Here is a 20,791-nt window from a genome sequence, read left to right on the forward strand (position 1 = left end):
AGATAAGAGACCACAAGACTGGCTGTTGCTATCCTTGAATTGATCATAAAGCTCGAATACATGATCGTGTTCCTAATAAATAAATGATTTATTCTTTTGTCGGCATGACTTTTACTAACGAGCTCAAAGATACTTAATGTTTGCTAGAAAAACTTTTTTTTGATGATTTATATTTTGTTTATAATTTTATTAGTAATATAATTATTAATAAATTTATAAATAAAAAAATATTTTATTTTATTGGTATAACCCTTAGTAAAATATGACATATCACCGATAAAAAAAACCGTTTGTAATGTTATCAATGATTTTTTTAATATTATTCAAGAAATTAAACCATCGATAATTAAATAGTAACAATGATATTTCTAATATTTTTTTTCAATTCTCTAAAATATATTAACGGATTTAATCTCTCGATGAGACCATCAATAATTTTAGTAAAATAGTTTTTTTTAATAAAAAAATCTACTAAACAAAGTAGAAAATAATTAAAAAAATTAAATTAAAATAAGAATCAAATATTAATTACATATTTAAAAATTCATCATTCAAAATATAATTCATCTAGAAGAGAGGGGCTTTATTACTCCCCACTTGTATTATTAATGATTAATCATTTTTTTGGGCTTTATTGCTCATCACTTGTGCAATTAAAATGTTTGCAATATATCTCTTAAGATTTCAACAACACTACCTTAGTTTAGATGTACTTACAAATAAGATATTTGAATAAAAAATTATATAACTCAAATATTTCTCAAGAAAATAAAATGAAGTTCTAGATTTGGGAGAAAAATCAAAGCATAAAAAGAAGAAGAAAAATACTAAAAAAGATGTGAGGAAGAGTGTGTAAAATCTGAAAAATTCTTAGAACAAACTCTTTCTTCACTCCCATCCATCCCTTTTTATAGTGAATTTTTATAGTGAATTTTGAAAGATAAAAGGTTGAAGAATTAATTTTTACTATTATAACCTTTAATTATCCACCATAAATTAAGAATTAAATCTAGAAAAATCAAGGGTTTTTTTAGTAGAAAAAACAAGAGTTCTTTAAAATTAATTTTTCATTCACCCATAATTTATTTTATTAAAATAAAATTTCAACCATTCTTTGACATGGTATTATATACTTAATAATCATATAGTTACGAGTTTAAATCTTACCCTCTATTCTAATTAATAAAAGTAAGTAACATTTTTAGCCGTTCTGAACACATCCATAAGATCAGATTTGGCATATTCAAATCTGACAAGTGTTAAAAATGGTAGATGAAATAAAGGCTGCTGGAATTAAAAAATTTAATGGGACATATTTTAGATATTGGAAAATATAAATTGAAGACTATCTATATGGGAAGAAACTTTATCTTCCTTTATTGGGGAGCAAACCAGAGAATATGCAAGAAGAAGATTGACAAATTCTTGATAGACAGGTTTTGAGCATTATCCGGCTATCCTTGTCAAGAAGAGTTGCTCACAATGTTACAAAAGAAAAATCCACTGTAAAATTAATGGAAGTCTTGTCTGGGATGTATGAGAAGCCCTCAACAAATAATAAAGTGCACTTGATGAAGAAGTTGTTCAACTTGAAGATGACAAAAAGCACCTTTGTTACACAACATCTCAATAACTTCAATACCAACACAAATCAATTGTCATCTATTGAGATTGAGTGTGATAATGCGATCCGTGCACTCATTTTGCTAGCTTTACTTCCGAACAGTTGGGAAGATATGAGAACAGTCATGAGCAACTCAGCTAGAAAATCCAAACTGAAATATAATGATATCCAAAACTTGATTTTAGTTGAAGAAGTGCGAAGGAAAGACTCAGGTGAAAGTTCAAGTTCAGGTTCAACTTTCAACATCAACACTGAGGGAGGAGACAAGATAGAGGCTTATCCAAAGACCGATCAAAATCAAGATACAAAAGTAAAAGCAAGTTTGGACCTCAAAAACAAGTTGAATGTTGGAATTGTGGCAAACCTGGTCATTTCATGAGGAACTACACAAAACCAAAAAAACCTAAAGCTGACTCTACAAACGCTACTACAGATGAGGTACAAGATGCTTTGATTTTTGTTGTACAAAGTCCGATTGATGATTGAATTCCTGATTCTGGTGCTTCATTCCACTGTACACTACGCCATGAAATGATGCAAAACTATGTTGCTGGAGGTCATGATATAATTTATCTGGTCAATGGACAACCAATGGATATTGTGGGTATAAAAGATGTGCAAATCAAGACAATGAATGGATGTATATGGAACTTATAAAATGTAAGGCATGTTCCTAGATTAAAAAAGAAGTTGATCTCCGTCGGACAACTTGACGACAGTGGTCACTCAATTTTTTTTAGAGGTATGTGGAAAGTATCAAAGGGAGCAATGGTTTTGGCTCGTGGAAAGAAAATCAACACCCTATATATGACCATAAAATTTGCAGAAATTATTGCCTCTATTGAAGCAAAAAATCAGGACAATTATGGCACTATAGACTCGACCATATGAGTTAAAAGGGGATGAAGATATTTTAGTCAAAGGCAAAGCTATCAGAGTTAAAAAAAAAATATTGATATAGATATTTATGAAAGTTGTGTTCTTGAAAAACAGAAAAAGCTTAGTTTTTTAAAGGTTGGCAGGATCTTAAGACCAAAAAAACTAAAACTGGTATATACAAATTCATGAGGACCATCTCCAGTAGCATCTCTTGGATGTTCTCGATACTATATGACTTTCATTGATGATTTCAGCAGGAAGGTATAAGTCTACTTTCTAAAAAATAAAATTGATGTGTTTGAAACATTCAAGAAATGAAAAACTATGATTAAGACTGAATCAGGTCTGAAGTTGAAATGCTTAAGATCTGATAATAGAGGAGAATACATTAATGGAGGTTTTAAAGATTATTGCGCTATTAATGGTATCATAATTGAAAAGACCATTCCAGGCACACCACAATAGAATGACATTGCTGAATGGATGAATAAGACCATTAAGGAACGAGCTAGATGCATGAGGTTGCATTTAGGGTTACCTTAAACATTCTAGGCTGACGCAGTTCATACTGTTGTTTACTTCATCAACCGTGGTCCATCAGTTCCTTTGGAATTCAGATTGCCCGAGGAAGTATAGAGAGGAAAAAAGGTATAACTCTCTTATCTAAAGGTCTTTGAGTGAGTTTCTTATGTTCATATAGATTTTGATGCTCGCAATAAATTAAATGCCAAATCCAAGAAATGTTTCTTCATTGGCTATGGAGATGAAAAATTTGGATTTGGTTCTTGGATGATCAGAATAAAAAGATATCAAAAGCAGGAACATGATATTTAACAAGAAAGTTTTGTATAAAAACAAATCAAGTGCAGAAACAGATATGGCTGATTCATATAAAAGTCCATAAAAATCTAAATCCATAGAAGGGTTTCCTGATGTTATCGAGCATAACAACATTCAAGAGTCTTTATAAGAAGATTCAAGCACATCTATACCCACTATTACACAACAAGATGTGAAGCCTGATGAATCACCTGTTTATGTTTACAAATCTTTAAGGATTGTAAAGCCCCCACAATGGTTCATACTTTGACTAAATTATATTTTGCTAATAGATAGTGGTAAACTGCCAATTTATGAAGAATCCTTACAAGATAAAAACTCAAGCAAGTGGGAGTTAACCATGAAGGATGAGATGGATTTGTTGTTGAAGAATAAGACTTGAGAGCTAACCACATTACCTGAAGGAAAGAAGGCTTTGCAAAACAAGTGGGTTTATATAGTAAAGACTGAGCATGACGGAAACAAACGGTTTAAGGCAAGACTTGTTGTAAAAGGGTTTTAACAAAAGAAAGGGATTGATTACTCTGAGATATTTTCTCCAGTTATGAAGCTCACAACAAGCAAAGTTGTTCTAGGGATAGTAGTTATAGAAATTTACATCTTGAACAATTATATGTAAAAACAACATTTCTTCATAGTAAATTGGAGGAAGACATTTATATGCAACAACCAGAGGGGTTTGAAATACAAGGAAAGGAGAACCAAGTCTACAAGTTAAAGAAAAGTGTATAAGGTTTAAAGCATGCTCCAAGATAGTGGTACAAAAAGTTTGACAACTTCATGTGCGGTTTAGGGTACACAAGATGTCAGGCTGATTATTGTTGCTATGTCAAATATTTTGGCCACTCCTACATCATTCTACTATTATATGTGGATGATATGTTAATCGTAGGATCCAGTATTAAAGAGATTGATAAGTTGAAATAACAGTTATCAAAACAATTTGAAATGAATGATCTAGGAGCTACTAAACAAATGCTTGGCATGAGAAACAACAATTATCGAAATAGTTTGAAATGAAGGATTTGGGAGTTGCTAAACAAATACTTGTCGTGAGAATTATTAGAGATAAAGACAAAGGCATACTCAAATAGAATATGTCAAGAAGGTTCTCAACAGGTTTAGTATGAATAATGCTACACCAGTAAGTACATTTCTGGGGAATCATTTGAAGTTCAGCAAAGACTAGTCACCAAAAACTGAGCTAGAATGTGGATACATGGATAAGATTCTATACGCCTCAGCTATCGGCTTTTTCATGTATGTTATAGTCTGTACTAGACCAGACATTACCCATACAATGAGAGTTGTAAGTCGATATATGAGCAATCCTGAAAAGCAACATTGGGAGACAATAAAATAGATCATGAGGTACTTAAAAGGTTCCTCAAAGATTTGTCTTACCTTTACAGCTGTTGGTTTGAAACTTGAAGGTTTTGTATACACTGATCTAATAAGAGATGTTGATAGCAGAAAAAGCACTACAAGATATGTATACACTCTAAGAGGCACTGTTATTTCCTGGAGTTCTACCTTACAAAAGATCATTACTCTTTCAATAATAAAAGTTGAATATGTTGCAGTCTTAGAATCTGCAAAAGAAATTGTATGGTTGTAGAGTTTCTTGGAAGAATTGGGCAAGATGAATGGAAAATGTACTTTGTATAGCGACAGTCAAAATGCAATCTTCCTTGCCAAAAATCCAGTATTTCACTCCAAGACTAAGTATATTCAGATCAAATGTCACTTCATCCGATAATTGCTAGACGATGAACAACTAATGCTAGAAAAGGTTTATGGAAGCAAAAATCCTGCTGACATGTTAACTAAAGGAGTTACACTTGATAAATTAAAGTTGTGTAAAATTCCAGTTGGTCTTCAAGAATAAAAGAAATTTTATTGTTTGCTTCAAAGTGAAAGATTGTTAGAAAATAAAGACAAATATTGTCCCACCTTTATTATATGCAAGTGAGAATACCTGATCTCCCACTTGTCATATAATGGAAGCTTAATTGGTGGCATAAATCATAGTATGATTTATGCCCCATGCCCCCCTAGCTTTGTCTATAATAAAATACATTGAAGAGCTAAAATGTAATGAGAAATGAAAAAGAACAATAAAGAGTTAGAGTGAGTAGAGTTAAATTAAGAAGAGTTTTTTTTTTATATTATTTCTTTAAATAATTAATAAAAATTAATAGCTCTATAAAATAAACAAATGGTTAAACCACGTTAATTTATATGGGTTTTATCGCTTGAATGACCCAACACGGACAAGTTTTTGTTTCGTGAACTTCTTTCTCTCTCTCGAAACTTCACGAAAATAAAGAACAATCTTTTCTGAAAATCATTAATAGATCAAACTGAAGCCGATACCAAGCGGATTATCAAGGGTATTGCTCAACCCTGCTTTACATCCACAAATACTCTAGATTGAAAGTAATACACAGGGACCTTAAGGCAAGTAATATATTATTGGATGAAGCAATGAATCCCAACATTTCAGATTTCGAAATGGCAAGAATGTTTGGTTTAGATCAAACTGAAGCCGATACCAAGCGGGTGGTCGGTACTTCGTGAGTTCACAAATTTCACACAAATTCCCTTCAACATCAACCTGAGTTTGTTGATGCTGCTCATCTTCAGCATCGGCTGCTACTAATTCTTAGCTTAATTTCTTCTGCAGCAGCTACATGTCACTCGAATATGCTCTGTATGGGAAATTCTCAGAAAAGTCAGATGTATTCAGCCTCGGAGTTCTTTTATTAGAGATTGTGACCGGAAAGAGAAATACCGATTTTTTTCGTACGAACTCCCAACAACCCTTCAAGGATGGGTAGTTATAAAAAAAAACTTCTCTTCTTTGGTATCTCCATATGCTAGGAAAATATTGCATTAATGTCTTCAACTTGTTTTCAGGCATGGGAATTGTGGAATGAAGATAGAAGACTGGACCTTATCAATCCGTCAACAAGGGACACATGTGAAAGTCCTGACAGAAAATTTAGGTGCATCCATGTAGGGCTTTTGTGTGTTCAGGAATCTCCAGAAGATAGACCTACGATGCCATTAGTGGTTCAGATGTTGAGCAATGACAATGCATTAGGGCTTTTGTGTGTTCAGGAATCTCCAGCAGATAGACCTACGATGCCATTAGTGTTTCAGATGTTGAGCAATGACAATGCATCACTTCCTTCTCCAAAAGAACCTGCATTCTCTAGTCTTAGTCATCAGAGATCTAGCAATTTGTTGCCTTTCACAACTCATCAACTAGATATTCTAACAACGAATTGACAATTAGCCTGCCTGAGGTTTGATAGGACTTTAGATGTGAAACTTGGAAAAGGAGGGGCCATCCGCTCAAGAACGCTTCTTCTTTGGATCCCTATGGCTGGTAGGGGTAGCATCGACTATTGGAGTGAGTCAGTCCTCGTTTGCCATCCAAGTTAGGCTCCGTCAAGAGCTTCCTCGCCCGCTGCGACATCTTTTTGTGCTTTTTATTAAAAAAGAAATTTTCTCTTCCAGGTTCTTCAGTTCACTTGAAATGTATACAAATTGAAATCCATACAGTTATTTGGAAAAATGACCTACATTACTAAATGCAATAAAATTTCCTCTAAATAAAGGGCATTTCCCTTTAGCCTTTAACTACTATCAATGGATGTATTTCTTTTTGCTGTAGAGCTCATAGTGCTTCATATTCAACTTGAGAATCTTATTGATGTTTGAGAGTTTGCGAGTGTGAGGGAAAGCCTCACCTCATAAGCTAGCTTATGAACACCTGCCACATTGCATTACATTTGGTTGATGATTTTGTCTATCGGATCCATCTGAAAAGGCAAATCTTGATTGGATCAATAGCTGTGAAATTATCGAGTGATGATTTGCTCAAGGTCTACTTTACATCCACCAGTACTCTAAGATTGAAAGTGATTCATAAGGACCTAAAGGCAAGTAACATATGACTGGACGAAGTAATGAATCCTAAGATTCTATATTTTGGATTGGCAATTAGGTGTTCGGATCAGACAAAACTGAAGCTGATACCATGCCAGTGGTCGGTACCCCGGAAGTCCACCAATTACACATAATCTCCAGGATTCTGTCGATCGATTTTGCCAATATTCTGCTACTACTAATTTGCTAGTTCTTAGAAAATTTGCGCAGTGGCTATAGGTCACCTGAATACTCACTGTTTGGGAGTTTCTCAGAAAAATCAGATGTCATTAGCTTCGGAGTTTTGCTACTAGAGACTGTGACTGGTAAGAGGAATACTGACTTTTCCATGCCCAGTTTCCTCAAACTGTTTAGGGATTGGTAAGTGAAAAAATAGAGGAAAAAAACTCCCTCTGTGATAGCTTAGCTGCATGTATTAGTTGGTTACTAGGGAAGGAAAAGTAACATTGATGTCCTTAAATTGTTTCCGGGCATGAGAAAATCTGAGAAATAATGTCCTGAAAAGAGATCTCAAGAGCATCCATGGAGACACTAAACAGGTCTACAAGCTGTCCAAGGGCAGCCTAAAGGAAGCAATTGAGGTGTGTTGTTAGGACTTACGAGAGCTACTTTGACTGCAACATGGACAGGAAAGCCAAGGAAAGAACGGCAGGTAACCAGACAGGAAAGGCAAGGAAAGAATGGCAGGTAACCAAGTCATGTTTCTAGCTGTCAAATAGATAATGAAGGTTCCCAAGGTTTGCCAACATAGCCATGAGTAGTTTCGTGGAAGTCCAAATCAGAAAAGTTGTCTCGTATAATTTCTACTTTAGTTTCCCTAAATATTCCAGAAATTGAAGTTTCCTTCTTGTCAATGTCCCCAAAGCGGTCTGTGAGGGACGGTAGCCGCACACGCCATGGACACAGCCTTTCTCCGTGCTTCGTTCTTTCTTAAAGAATGAAATAAAAATTGCCCTGTGCTTCTGGTCTCATATTTTCATCTTTATTCCAGTGAGATCATGTGTGAAGGGGAAGTTCGCAGTTTTCCTATTCACATAAGCCCAAGTTCCAAATATTGATTTCTTGTTTAAAATGCGAGCGTAACCTATGCTTTGTTTAGTACGACAATTAATGCGAGGAGGCATTGGATTTGGAAAGATTATGGTTATTTGTTGCATAGTTTTTAAACCTGCCTGTCTAATAAGTAAAACTAAAAAACTTATAATATAATATTTGGTATAAATCTAATTTTAAATTAAATTAAAAAAGATATTAATTCCATAAAATATAATTAATTTAGTCAAATCTAAACAATTTAGTTAACCCAAATTTAAACCAAGTTGGGCCATTAACAATGAATTTTATAAAAAAAATTAAATTAAATGACTTAGTAACCTAAATTATTTTTTAATTAGTCTCCAAACCAAATCTTCCAACTATTTGGTCGTCGCTTTTTACGTAACTGGGTAAAGCTCTTCTATATATTCAAACACCTCCATTCCTTTATTTTTTAAGAAAGAAGAGCATTTCCATAGAATAACGAATAATACTTATGAATGGGTTTGCCTAATTGAACTATCAAAAGCAATGGCAGAAACTTTTCAGAAAGGGATTTCAAGAGAATTCTTCAACAAGAACAACCAATTAAATTTCAGTCATCTCTCTTAATATACTAGGAAAAAACATAATACGAAGCTTTGACTTGAAACAACGTTTACGTTCAGTTGATGATGCAGATGGAGACTTATTAGTCGGTCAAGAACGTGTGGACAGATGATGCAAATATTTCCATCCCCTAGCTGTAATTATTTATATTTTTTTATTTAATTAACGTGTGTTTAAATATATTTAAATTAATTTATATTTATCTAGAACGTGTGGACAGATGATGCAAATATTTCCATCCCCTAGCTGTAATTATTTATATTTTTTTATTTAATTAACGTGTGTTTAAATATATTTAAATTAATTTATATTTATCTTGATTAATTCTATAAATTTTAAAATTAAAAATTATGTAAGTTTTTAGTAATCCTGAAATGTATAAAAGTAAAACGGTGATCTCTAAATAAACATATCTTTTACATTATTAAACTTTACCTGATGTGATTAGGTATTAAATTAAATTAATAAAAGTAAAAATTATTATGATTAAACTAATTTAACCCTGCAAAAACCTCGTTTAACTCTGTTCTAAAACTCTCTTCTAAAAAATATTTCCCACGTAAACCCACTACAAACCAAAACTAGACTTTTACACTGGCAACCCCACACAAACTGTAGAAAATAAACTGGCCGGCAATGCTAAAGAGACAAACTAAAATTGAAACAGAGTGCAAAATTTTCAAGGAAAGAGAAAACCGACTGTAGACTTTCTCTTATACTGTCAACAAAAACCTTAATAGATTCTAAATAGTAGTTTAGGTGGTGAAGAAGATATATTTTTCTTTTTTATTTAAATTTTATAGAGTTTAAACTTCACAGTTCACACATGCTCGATAAAATTTATTTTATGCTTGATAAAATTTATTCTAAAATAAACTTGTAAGATTATTTGATAAAAAAATTAAGTTTAATTAAATTTGAGTGGTAATAATCTGCTTAAATTTGTGTAAATAAAAGATTTAATTTTAATAAATAAGCATTAATTCGAAAATTATTAATCTTTAAAGTTTAAAAATTAAAAAAAAAACACCCTTATGTAACAGTCCCTCCTCCTCCGGCCTGATAGGATCATTGGTCAGAAAACACACACATTGGTGTCATAAATCCATCTCAAATGACAACAATACCCTTCCGTTGACCATTTCTTTGGCTTTCCCTATGCGACGCCACAATGAGGAAGTCAAAACTAAAAGAACCACTGATTCACAGGCACAAGCTGTCCTAAATGACCAAAACACCCATGACAAACTTCTGCGAAACAGAGGCAGCGGCATCCTCTGTAAGGAATCAAAGCCGACCAATGCAAATAGAAACCTCACTGTCCCCTCGCTGGCACCTATCGTAAGACCATAATCCTCCAGTCCCTTCCTAGAAGATCCTCTACTTTCCTTCCTCCCCTATATAAATCCCCCAATTCATGCATTTCAACTCATAAAACCACAAAAAAAAAAATCCAATCCTTACATTTATTTTCAAAAGAGTCTTGATCAAGAATGGCAGGAGCTGATATGGTGCTGACAGCTGATAAAAGAGCAGATTTTGAAGACTTGTTGCCTGTACTGGCAAACAAGCTAGGTGGGGAAGGGTTGATAAACGAGTTGTGTAATGGGTTTCAGCTCTTGATGGATAAAGATAGAGGGGTTATTACCATGGAGAGTTTGAAAAAGAATGCAGCTTTCTTGGGTTTGCAAGATTTGAGTGAGGATGAGCTTGTTGGTATGGTTAAAGAAGGTGATCTTGACCGCGATGGGGCTTTAAATCAAATGGAGTTTTGTGTTTTGATGTTTAGATTGAGTCCTGAGTTGATGCAAGAATCAAGATTTTGGCTTGAAGAAGCACTTGAAGAGGAGCTCAAGGGCTACGGATTTTGAGCCATGGCTAGCTGGCGATATCTATAATGATTTCTTTGCCATTGCAAAGATTAATTTGTCTTGAAAATAAAAATAACATTGCCTTGATATGGTGCTGACTGCTTCTGTTTGATTTGTTTTCTTTCTTTTCCAGAAAGAAATTTGTTTTCTTATTTATCGTTATTGATGTTCAAAATTGAAAAGAAATACACAGGATTATTTATTGTTATTGATGTTCATGATCTTGTGCATTTATTGCTTGTTTCATTTTTTTTTAATTTGTTTTGCTAATAATGTTTACATTATCAATAATTAAATTAACAAAATCTATTACTTAGATTGGGCACTCTTTCAGGATATTTTGCCGGCATAAGACACCATATTTTGAGGTTTCATTAGTCCCTCAATTTTATATGGTGGTTAAAGTGGTCCCTAATCTAACACTAACCACTAATTGCTTGTATTTATTGACCATTCCACTTGTTCAGAAAATAAATAAAAAACAAAAAACGGCCGTTACCCATCCTCCCAAATACTGATAAAGAAGGAGACCAGGTGAGGGGTAATATTGTACAGGTGTCATATGAGTCAACCTATATGACAATTCTCAATTGTGCTCTTATGGTATGGTTTTGCCCTCTGAGTTTCCAATTCACAATAAATCATCAATTACGTCTCTTTATCCAAATAAACAAAATGTCGTTCTTTCCTAAAGAATATAGAAGTTATAGAAAGAACTAGTTTAGTGACTGTATTTTCATTGTGGGTGGGATCCAATTTTTTAGAATGTAAGAATAAAACATATTTAGATTATTAAAAAACATTATGGTTATGAAACTTGATATAATTATATAAATTTGAAAAATATTTACCTTATTATTTATTTAACATAGATTTTAAATTAAATTATATAAAAGATGTTTTGGTGTGAACTTGTTCACTAGATAATTCTAAAGAAAAAAACAACTCAACCAATACGAATAATAAAATTAAATAAAAATTCTATATTAAAAAATTAAAAAAAAAGATATTTTTTTTATTATATAATAAAAATACAAAAACTGATTTACTATCACCCCAATATTAAATAAAAAATTTAATATTAAAAAATAAAATTAAAAGAAAAACATAGGGATTATATGAGGTTAATGACCCCATTGATAAATGTTTCACTGCCAAAGATGACTTGAAAATGTAGAACTTTTCAGTCAAGGAAACTTTCAGGATTGATCGGCTTATGATGTCTGCAATTCTTAACAAGGAAAAGAAAAAGAAAAAGAAAACAAGGGCACAAACAACTTTCAATAAGATTTCAATCTTGATACGGGACAATGAATCTACCCAACTTAGATTCTTAGATTCCCAGGTTTTATTGGCTGTCGGAACATGCCATATTATGCATGTTATTTTCATTAATCACCCTCCAGCACTCCATGTTCACCGAGCTATATTTTATTTTAAGGTAATAATCTGGGATTGTGATGCATGCAATGATCTATTACTTTGTGAAAAGTAGGGAAGATCTGATCTTTTGGGAAATTCAGAGGAACGAAACCACAAGACTGGCTGTTGCCATCCTTGAATTGATCATAGAAGCTTGAATACATGATCAATATGTGTTCATAATAAATAAATGATTCATTCCTTTGTCCCTTGTAAATGGCTTGAATCGACACACTGTTTTGTGTATGGCTGTATCTAGACAGACAGACAGACAAAGATTTACAGCATAACCAGGAATGGTCAAGCTGGCAGCAAGTTCCATCCTCCTTCCATCCCTCATAATATATTTTGATATAATTGTATCTATACGTTTTCAATTTTTAGCTAGATCTTAAATACATGTTTTTTACCATAACATACTATTCAAATTAACAAATTCATGGCATGTTAACTATAAGTTTAATTTTAAAACCAAAAGATTCTCCTCTTAATAGCATAGAAATACAAGACAAATACATACATAATATTTTTTGGTATGTTTTTTTGAGTACATGACAAATAAACATGTTTAAAATAAACCGTAAATCCTAATAAATGCATGTCTCATGTTTTTAAGATATCATATATGGATTTTTCTACAAAATAAGATTGTAAAATGTCATTTAAATTAACTAAAACTTTTCAAGTGAATTGCGCATGAATTACAAAGTTAACTTTTTACATGAACTAGCTACTATCTTTTGGATATCTAAAAAATGCAATTGATATAATTAACTATACAAGAACAAATAAACTACTTATTATATAAGAACAATTGATCTCATATGCATCCTATGCTTTTATATCAATTTCAATGAAAATATAGATGAAAAAGCATACATTACCAGAATTTTACAATTTATTAATAGAATATTTTGTCGGTAATTAGAAATTGATTGATTTTGTCAGCATAACTTTTACTAATAGGTTCAAAAATAGTTATTGTTCATCGGGAAAAATTTCTTCGATGATTTCTCTTCTGTTTATAATTTCATTAGTAATATAATTACCGATGAATTTACAATAGAAAAATACATCAAACAAAATAAAAATTACACACTTTATTTTGTCAGTATATCCCTTAGTAAAATATAATATATCACCGGTAAAAAAAACTGTTTGTAATTTCATCAGTGATTGTTTTTAATATTACTGATAAAATTAAACCATCGATGATTAAATAGTAATAATGACATTCTTAATAATCTTTTTTCAACTCTCTGAAATATACTAACACATTTAATTTGTTGATAAAGCCATTAATAATTTTAGTAAGATAGTTTTTTTTAATAAAAAAAATCTACTAAACAAAGTAGAAAATACTTAAAAGAAATTAAATTAAAATAAGAATAAAATATGTATTATATATTTAAAAATTCATAGTTTAAAATACAATTTATCTAAAAAAGAGAGGTTTTATTGCTCCCCACTTGTATTATCAAAGATGAATCATTTTTCTTTGAGATTTTATTACTTATCACTTGTGCAATTAAAATTTTTGTAATATATCTTTTAAGATTTTAATAACATCACCTTAGTTTAGATACACTTACAAACAAAATCTTTGAATAAAAAATTATATAACTCAAATATCTTTCAACATGATAAATTTAAATTCTAGATTTGAAAAAAAAATCAAAACATGAAAAGGAGAAGAAAAATACTAAAAAAAATGTACCTCAAATATCTCTCAACAAAAAGAACCTAAATTCTAGATTTGAAAGAAAAATCAAAGCATAAAAAGGAGAAAAAAATACTAAAAAAGATGTGAGGAAGAGTGTGTAAAATCTGAAAAATTCTTAGATTAAACTCTTCCTTCATCCCATCTACCCTTTTTTATAGTGAATTTTGAAAGATAAAATGTTAAAGAATTAATTTTTACTATTATCAACCTTTAATTAGCCATCATAAATTAAGAATTAAATCTAGAAAAATTAAGGGTTTTTTGAGTAAAAAACCCAAGAGTTCTTTGAGAAGAATTTTTCATTTACTCATAATTTATTTTATTAAAATAAATTTTCAACTACTTCTTTGACATGATATTATAGGCTTAATAATTATATAGTTACGAGTTTGAATTTTACATACCCTTTATTCTAATTAATAAAAATAAATATAAAATAATATAAATTTATACAAGTTTTTAAGTCCATAAAATTTTTATCTAAAAAAATAATATAAATTAAATTTTAATAAAAAATCCAAATAATTCCAAATGGTCGATAATTTCTTCTCCCTTTCCAAATCATATAATACAACGATATTGTGGGTTCTCCTTGCTATTGTGTGCAGGCACTACATAGATATTGACAAAGTTGACCTCCTGTTTGCACACTTATTATGTATTCCGTGGAATTCTTCAACATGCGATTGTGTTAAATACGATGAGAAATCATACTGTCACAGTTTTTCTACGAGGTTGACGAGACAGTTACTAAATTTTCCACTGAATATATAATGGACGGGCCAGCGTTGTCAAATTCAAGAAATCAAAGATTAAAAAATCATTGTTTCCATTTTATGCTTATTTAAATTTAGATACTTTAATTTCAGAGTTCATCTAAAAACTTTAAAAATATCTGAAGGTTTCATTAACATGGTGTTTTTGCACCAACTATGCACACAAGACACGGCTACTGCTGCTGATATGTCTATTCAACATTATTAAGATTGAAATATTATGATCCTTATTGGAAATTCACCGGTTGGTATGGTCAATTACCCATAGATTCTGACATAGAGTGGTTCTTGTTCTTGTTCTTTAAAATTTTTAAGCGTTAATCCAAGAATTCATTTAGATCTTCAATTTAAAGTAAGAATATTCTCAAACACTTTATATACCCGACTTGATACGCACAGAAAGTCGAATTCTAACGCATAAAACGATGCCAACATAATTTGTAAGGATTAAATAGTAAAGAAATAAAGTTTGATTACAAAAATCATATTACAAAATTTATTGTTAAAATTGATCCCTGAAGAGAAGTAGCTAAACCCGGCAAATGACTAATCAGTCGACCGCATTACTTGTTTGTTTGGAAATGCAGGTTAATCCTTATTTTAAAAAATTCAATATTTTATTAAAAAATAATTTTTTTATATTTTAGGATTGTTTTGATAGGCTGAATTTAAAAATAATTTTTAAAAATAAAAAAAAAATTTAATATATTTTTAAATAGAAAATATTTTAAATTACAACTGACACCACAGTTCCAAATAGACCATATATATATATATATATATATATATATATAAAAGAAGTGATCTCTCGCATTTATTCTTAACATGTCTTTGAACGTGCTCGGAATCAGTCCAGAAAGCATGTTGTGAGAGACATTCACACATTGATAGCCTCTACTCGTGCTCTAGCTCGTCTGAGAGCTAGATTTGCCTCGATTATTTGTCTCTTGCCTTCCGCTTTCCTCAAGTTAGCTTCTGCTATTTCAAGAGTTTGCTGAGCTTCTTGTGGATCAATGTCACTCCCCTTCTCCGCATCATTTACTAAAACAGTAACCTCATTATTGCCTATTCTAGCAAAACCGCCCATCAGAGCCATCGTTAACCATTGGTCATTAAGGCGTATTCTCAAAATACCGATATCAATGGCTGTGGCAATAGGCGCGTGATTAGGTAATACACCAATTTGCCCACTATTAGTAGATAAAATGATTTCTTTCACTTCTGAATCCCAAACAATTCGATTCGGGGTCAATACACAAAGACTTAAGATCATTTCTTCAAGTTGTTCTCCATTTCTAAGTTCGTAGCCTTCGCAGTAGCTTCATCAATGTTACCTACCAAATAAAAGGCCTGCTCAGGAAGACTATCTAATTCTCCGGAAAGGATCAATTTAAACCCTCTAATTGTTTCTGCTAGACCGACATATTTTCCCGGGGAACCGGTAAATACTTCGGCTACGAAAAAGGGTTGTGATAAGAAACGCTCAATTTTTCGTGCTCTTGCTACAGTTAAGCGATCCTCTTCGGATAATTCGTCCAACCCAAGGATAGCTATAATGTCTTGAAGTTCTTTGTAACGTTGTAAAGTTTGCTTAACTCTTTGCGCAGTTTCATAATGTTCCTCGCCAACGATCTGAGGTTGGAGCATAGTTGATGTTGAATCTAAAGGGTCGACTGCTGGATAGATACCTTTAGCAGCTAATCCTCTTGATAGTACAGTAGTAGCATCTAAATGCGCAAATGTCGTGGCAGGAGCAGGGTCGGTTAAATCGTCCGCAGGTACATAAACTGCTTGAATAGAAGTTATGGACCCTTCTTTGGTAGAAGTAATTCTTTCTTGTAAAGAACCCATTTCGGTACTAAGGGTGGGTTGATAACCCACAGCAGAGGGCATTCTACCCAATAAGGCGGATACTTCGGATCCTGCTTGGACGAAACGAAAGATATTGTCGATAAATAGAAGTACGTCTTGTTCATTAACATGATCTCCTGATTTTGAAGAAAGCTCACTATAAAAATTATTAAAATATTCTTTATATTTTTTATATTAAAAAAATTAATATTAAATCATTACGTAAAGCAAACCAATATAATAAGTAGTTAGCAAATCAAGAGGCATCTCGCGGCAAGAAGATGTCAAGAGCATTGGATTTTGTTTTCCTCTTCAATAGTAGGTTTAGGTTTAGCATTGGATTTTGTTTTCAAGCCACTAAAAACCTTCATGATGGATCCGTCTTCCTGCAATAAGAAATATGGACTAGTGTTTATGGGCCTTTAAGGCCTAATAGGCAGGCCGGGTTAGTGCTTATGGGTCTCAATGCATTCTGGGCCGGTGTAAGTCATCCTTTGGTAAATGTCAATAGATTTGGGCTATGTTTCTTTATAGCTTGGGCTAATTTGTTTTGGGTTGTACTCTCGGGTTAAATGGGTTTTGGTTAAGTGTAAACATGTAAAAAAAATGATGAAAAAAACAATATAAAAAATAACATAAAATTTATGTGAGTATATTGTGCATTATGGCCAAGTATTAAAAAAAAAAATTCATATTTAATCTTTGTCAAAAAAAATTTCCTTCTGGTAGCATTTGTTTATATATAAAAAAAAAGGAAAAAAACAAAAATATTTTAGCATTCTAAAAAAAAATACTTGTCTTAATATAAAAACTAAAAAAGAGGATTTTTTATTTTGCATTGGCATATGAATAAAATGTTCTTGTTTTATTTTTTTATTTATTTTATTAAAAAAATATTACATGCATGTTTAGATTTAATAACAACTTTATTAAATTTATTAAGACTTGATCAAAATCAAAAGATCCATCCAACCAGCACACCCAATAAACTACAAAAAATCAACCCTGGTTTTATATATATATAAAAGAATAATCTGTTATTTACCTTGAATGCAAATGAGAACCTAGAAATAAAATTTGAGAACTCTAGACGTTAACCTGGAAACTAAAAATTATAACTTTAATTTAGATTTTTCTGATAAGTCTCTTTATTTAGGATCATTATAGAGAGTTTCTTCTTCTTTTCTTTTTTTTTTGTGTGAAAAACAAACCTCTTTCTTTAAAGGATTGATAAGAGATTTTTACAACTGACTAAATTGATGCGTCTTCTATTTTTTTTAGTATCAATATCAAATTTTCCTTAAATAATTAGAAATAGGTTGGAAATAAACTAAAAATAATAATAAAAAAGATTAAATTAAAAAAATACGTAATAAAAATAACATTTTGTAATAAAAAAAAAATGTTATCAATGTGACATCATTCTTTCATTAGGTATAACCAATCCCTTCAGGTGCATATTCTAGTATTTCTAGTTTCTTCTGCTTAATAACAACTTCTAATTTTTCATGATATTTCTTTTTCCGGCCGATACCATGGTATGTCTTATACTTGCCGTACTATACATCCCAGCACTTTTTATAATAATCCTAATATCCTATTTTTGCACTGGACGTGGCCAGTACTGCTGATATGTGTATTCAACATTATTAATATTGAAATATTGTGATCTCTGTTGAAAGCTAAATGGATATGTGTGTTTTAAAAAAAAAAAATTTGAAAAATTATTTTTAAATTTGTTTGTTATTAGAAAATTTTGTTAATAAAAAATACTTTCTAATAAAAAAAATTTAACTTGGTTTTCAAGAAAATATTTTTCTGAAAAATTTGGATGGAAAACACTTTTTGAAATTTATAAAAAAATTAGAAATATCATATTATTTACTGATTATATCAAATTTGATCATCAAATTTTTTATTGTCCTTAAACTTTTAATTGCTATATATATATATATATATTTGTTTTGAATATTTATTTTTAATTTCTTCTCTTAAAATTTAATTCTTATATTAACTTTGATCCTCATTTTTATCATTGTCATTTGCTTTTTCCCTATCATTTTCTTATTGAAATGTTTTCTATCAAATTTGGTCTTCATTCTTTTATTTGTTACTTATTTTATTTAAAATAATTTATGAAATTTTAATTATTATTATTATTTTAATTTCTTAATCTTTCATTTTTATTTTATTTTTTAGATTTGATTTCTATTATTTTGATTATTATTTATTTTATTTGAGATAATTTATTAAATTATATTTTTTTCAATTTCATCCTAATTTAATTTTTTAATTTATAAGATTTGTTTCTCATTATTTCAATAAATTTGAGAAAATAAAATATTAATAAATTATTTTCTAGTTTATTTTCCATGACATAATCAAATACTGAAAAATATTTTTTAATTTATTTTTTATTAAACTATCAAATATCAAAAAATAATTTATTTTTCTAAAATTTATTTTTTAAAAAATACTACTAATAAATCAGTCCTATTTTTTTAAAATTTATTTTTTAAAAAATACTACTTTTCAACATAAACAAACAGACATAGTAGGTTTGCGTCCGACTACTTGATGTTTCCTCATACTTCAGATTGGTCGCTTTCGCCTCATTAAAATGCTGTCAAATTAGATGTCTTTCTTAAGCAGTTAACATGCCTTTTCATCTCTGGCAAACTCAGCTGAGATGAAATTGAACGATTTGCTGGTAAAAGAAAAGTTGTTGCACTGAATTGTCAAGTGCATTTAATCTTCACGAACTCTAACATCGAAGCTGGGCTCCAGCCTTTTAGGTTGTGAAAAATCAGTGACATATATATTTTATTCCTTTCACATTATATTTTTTTAATGTATTTTAAGCTTATTTTAGCTCATTAAAAGTTATTTTATAATTTTATCATGTTTTAAAAACTTTGTGAATTAATTATTAAAAAATAAAAAAATTTGTATTTTATATTTCAAACTTTTGTTTCCTTTTCAAGTTTTTCACTGAGTTGGAGTTTTAGAATGGAAATGTATGCTTCATCAAAGTTGAATTACACATATCAAGTTCTTCAAAAAATTATTATAGGTAAAAGTCCAAGTTTGCTTGAGCCTTTAAATGAAGTCACAAAATCAGATCTGAATCCTATTTGCAGTAAGATTTGTTGTTCGCAGGCTAAATATTTAAGCTAGCATATTTTAACATTCAGGTATTGAAATTAGACGGTTCAAAAACTTAAATTCATCTACATATCTATAGCTACCACATTTATGAAGGGCTCAATGATAAAAAATATTGTTTTCAATACAAAAACCTTGATCCAAGTTGGAGGGAGAGTTTTGTTTCCTAATCTGATCAGAAATTGATAGAAATGAGAATCTTATCTTTAAGAAGAAATTTGATGGGATTGAAGAGATTTTCTCTACAACATTTAATCTCTTAATTTTTATCCTTGATATCTTATCATCAAGGCTACCTTTTTTTCATGTTAAATAGGAGGGAGGGGGGAATCAGATAGAGGGATCATTCCAATTTTTTCTCTTTTGGTAATTCGATCAACTATTTGTTTTGTTTTGTTTAAAGGGAATAGAATCCATCTCAATAATCGATTATGAGAATTTGCGCTAATCATTGTAATTTTTTCACATTCAAGTCCGTATTCATCCTTATTTTAAATTTATATTATTGATTTTTATTCATGCTAATTGAATTGGTTTGAGATAATAGTATATATTTTCTAGTTTTTTTCAATCTGTAATTGTTGTTAGGGACAGAAATAAAAAACAAATGAATTAATTTGATTATTTTATCTTTTAGTTTAATTCATTAGGGAGGAATAAGTAAAGTAAAATCGTTCAAGCTTTCGAACGGTTATTTAGAATAAATTTTACAGTCTTTGCTCCTAAGACTATTGCCGAGTGAATGAAAATTGTGTTTTAATATTAAATTCGCTTGATAATAATAAATTAATAAGAAGCTTTGTCTTACTAATTTATTGTTAATTTTCTCAATTCCCCGTAGCTTTAAGGGAAATCAAGTTTATTTACTTGACCTAAAAGGATATTTATTTTACTTTGTTGATCAATTGATTTATAGGAATGAATGTATAGTCCTTTAAATTGAGTTAACAAAATATTATTTTACCTTTTTAATTTTTAGAATTTTGTTTCTTTAATTTTTTATGCAATTAACCCTTGTTCTTTTTTATTTTGTTATCTT

At 30.5% G+C, this 20,791-nt stretch overlaps 1 protein-coding gene across 1 annotated transcript; it reads left to right on the forward strand.

Moving 5' to 3' along the window:
• The first annotated feature begins 10,359 nt into the window (after positions 1 to 10,359).
• Positions 10,360 to 10,918, forward strand: LOC105141836 (calcium-binding protein PBP1-like). The gene has a single exon (XM_011049211.1). It carries the CDS (start codon positions 10,438 to 10,440, stop codon positions 10,813 to 10,815), a length of 378 nt encoding a protein of 125 aa, XP_011047513.1. The 5' UTR covers positions 10,360 to 10,437; the 3' UTR covers positions 10,816 to 10,918.
• The last annotated feature ends 9,873 nt before the right edge of the window (positions 10,919 to 20,791 follow it).

Source organism: Populus euphratica, unplaced genomic scaffold (assembly GCF_000495115.2).
Source record: "Populus euphratica unplaced genomic scaffold, PopEup_1.0 scaffold132.1, whole genome shotgun sequence".
In the NCBI taxonomy this organism is placed as follows: Eukaryota; Viridiplantae; Streptophyta; class Magnoliopsida; order Malpighiales; family Salicaceae; genus Populus; species Populus euphratica.

Excerpts from the sequence above, each read along its gene's own strand:
- LOC105141836 (XM_011049211.1), top strand. The coding sequence starts at position 10,438 with ATGGCAGGAGCTGATATGGTGCTGACAGCTGATAAAAGAGCAGATTTT.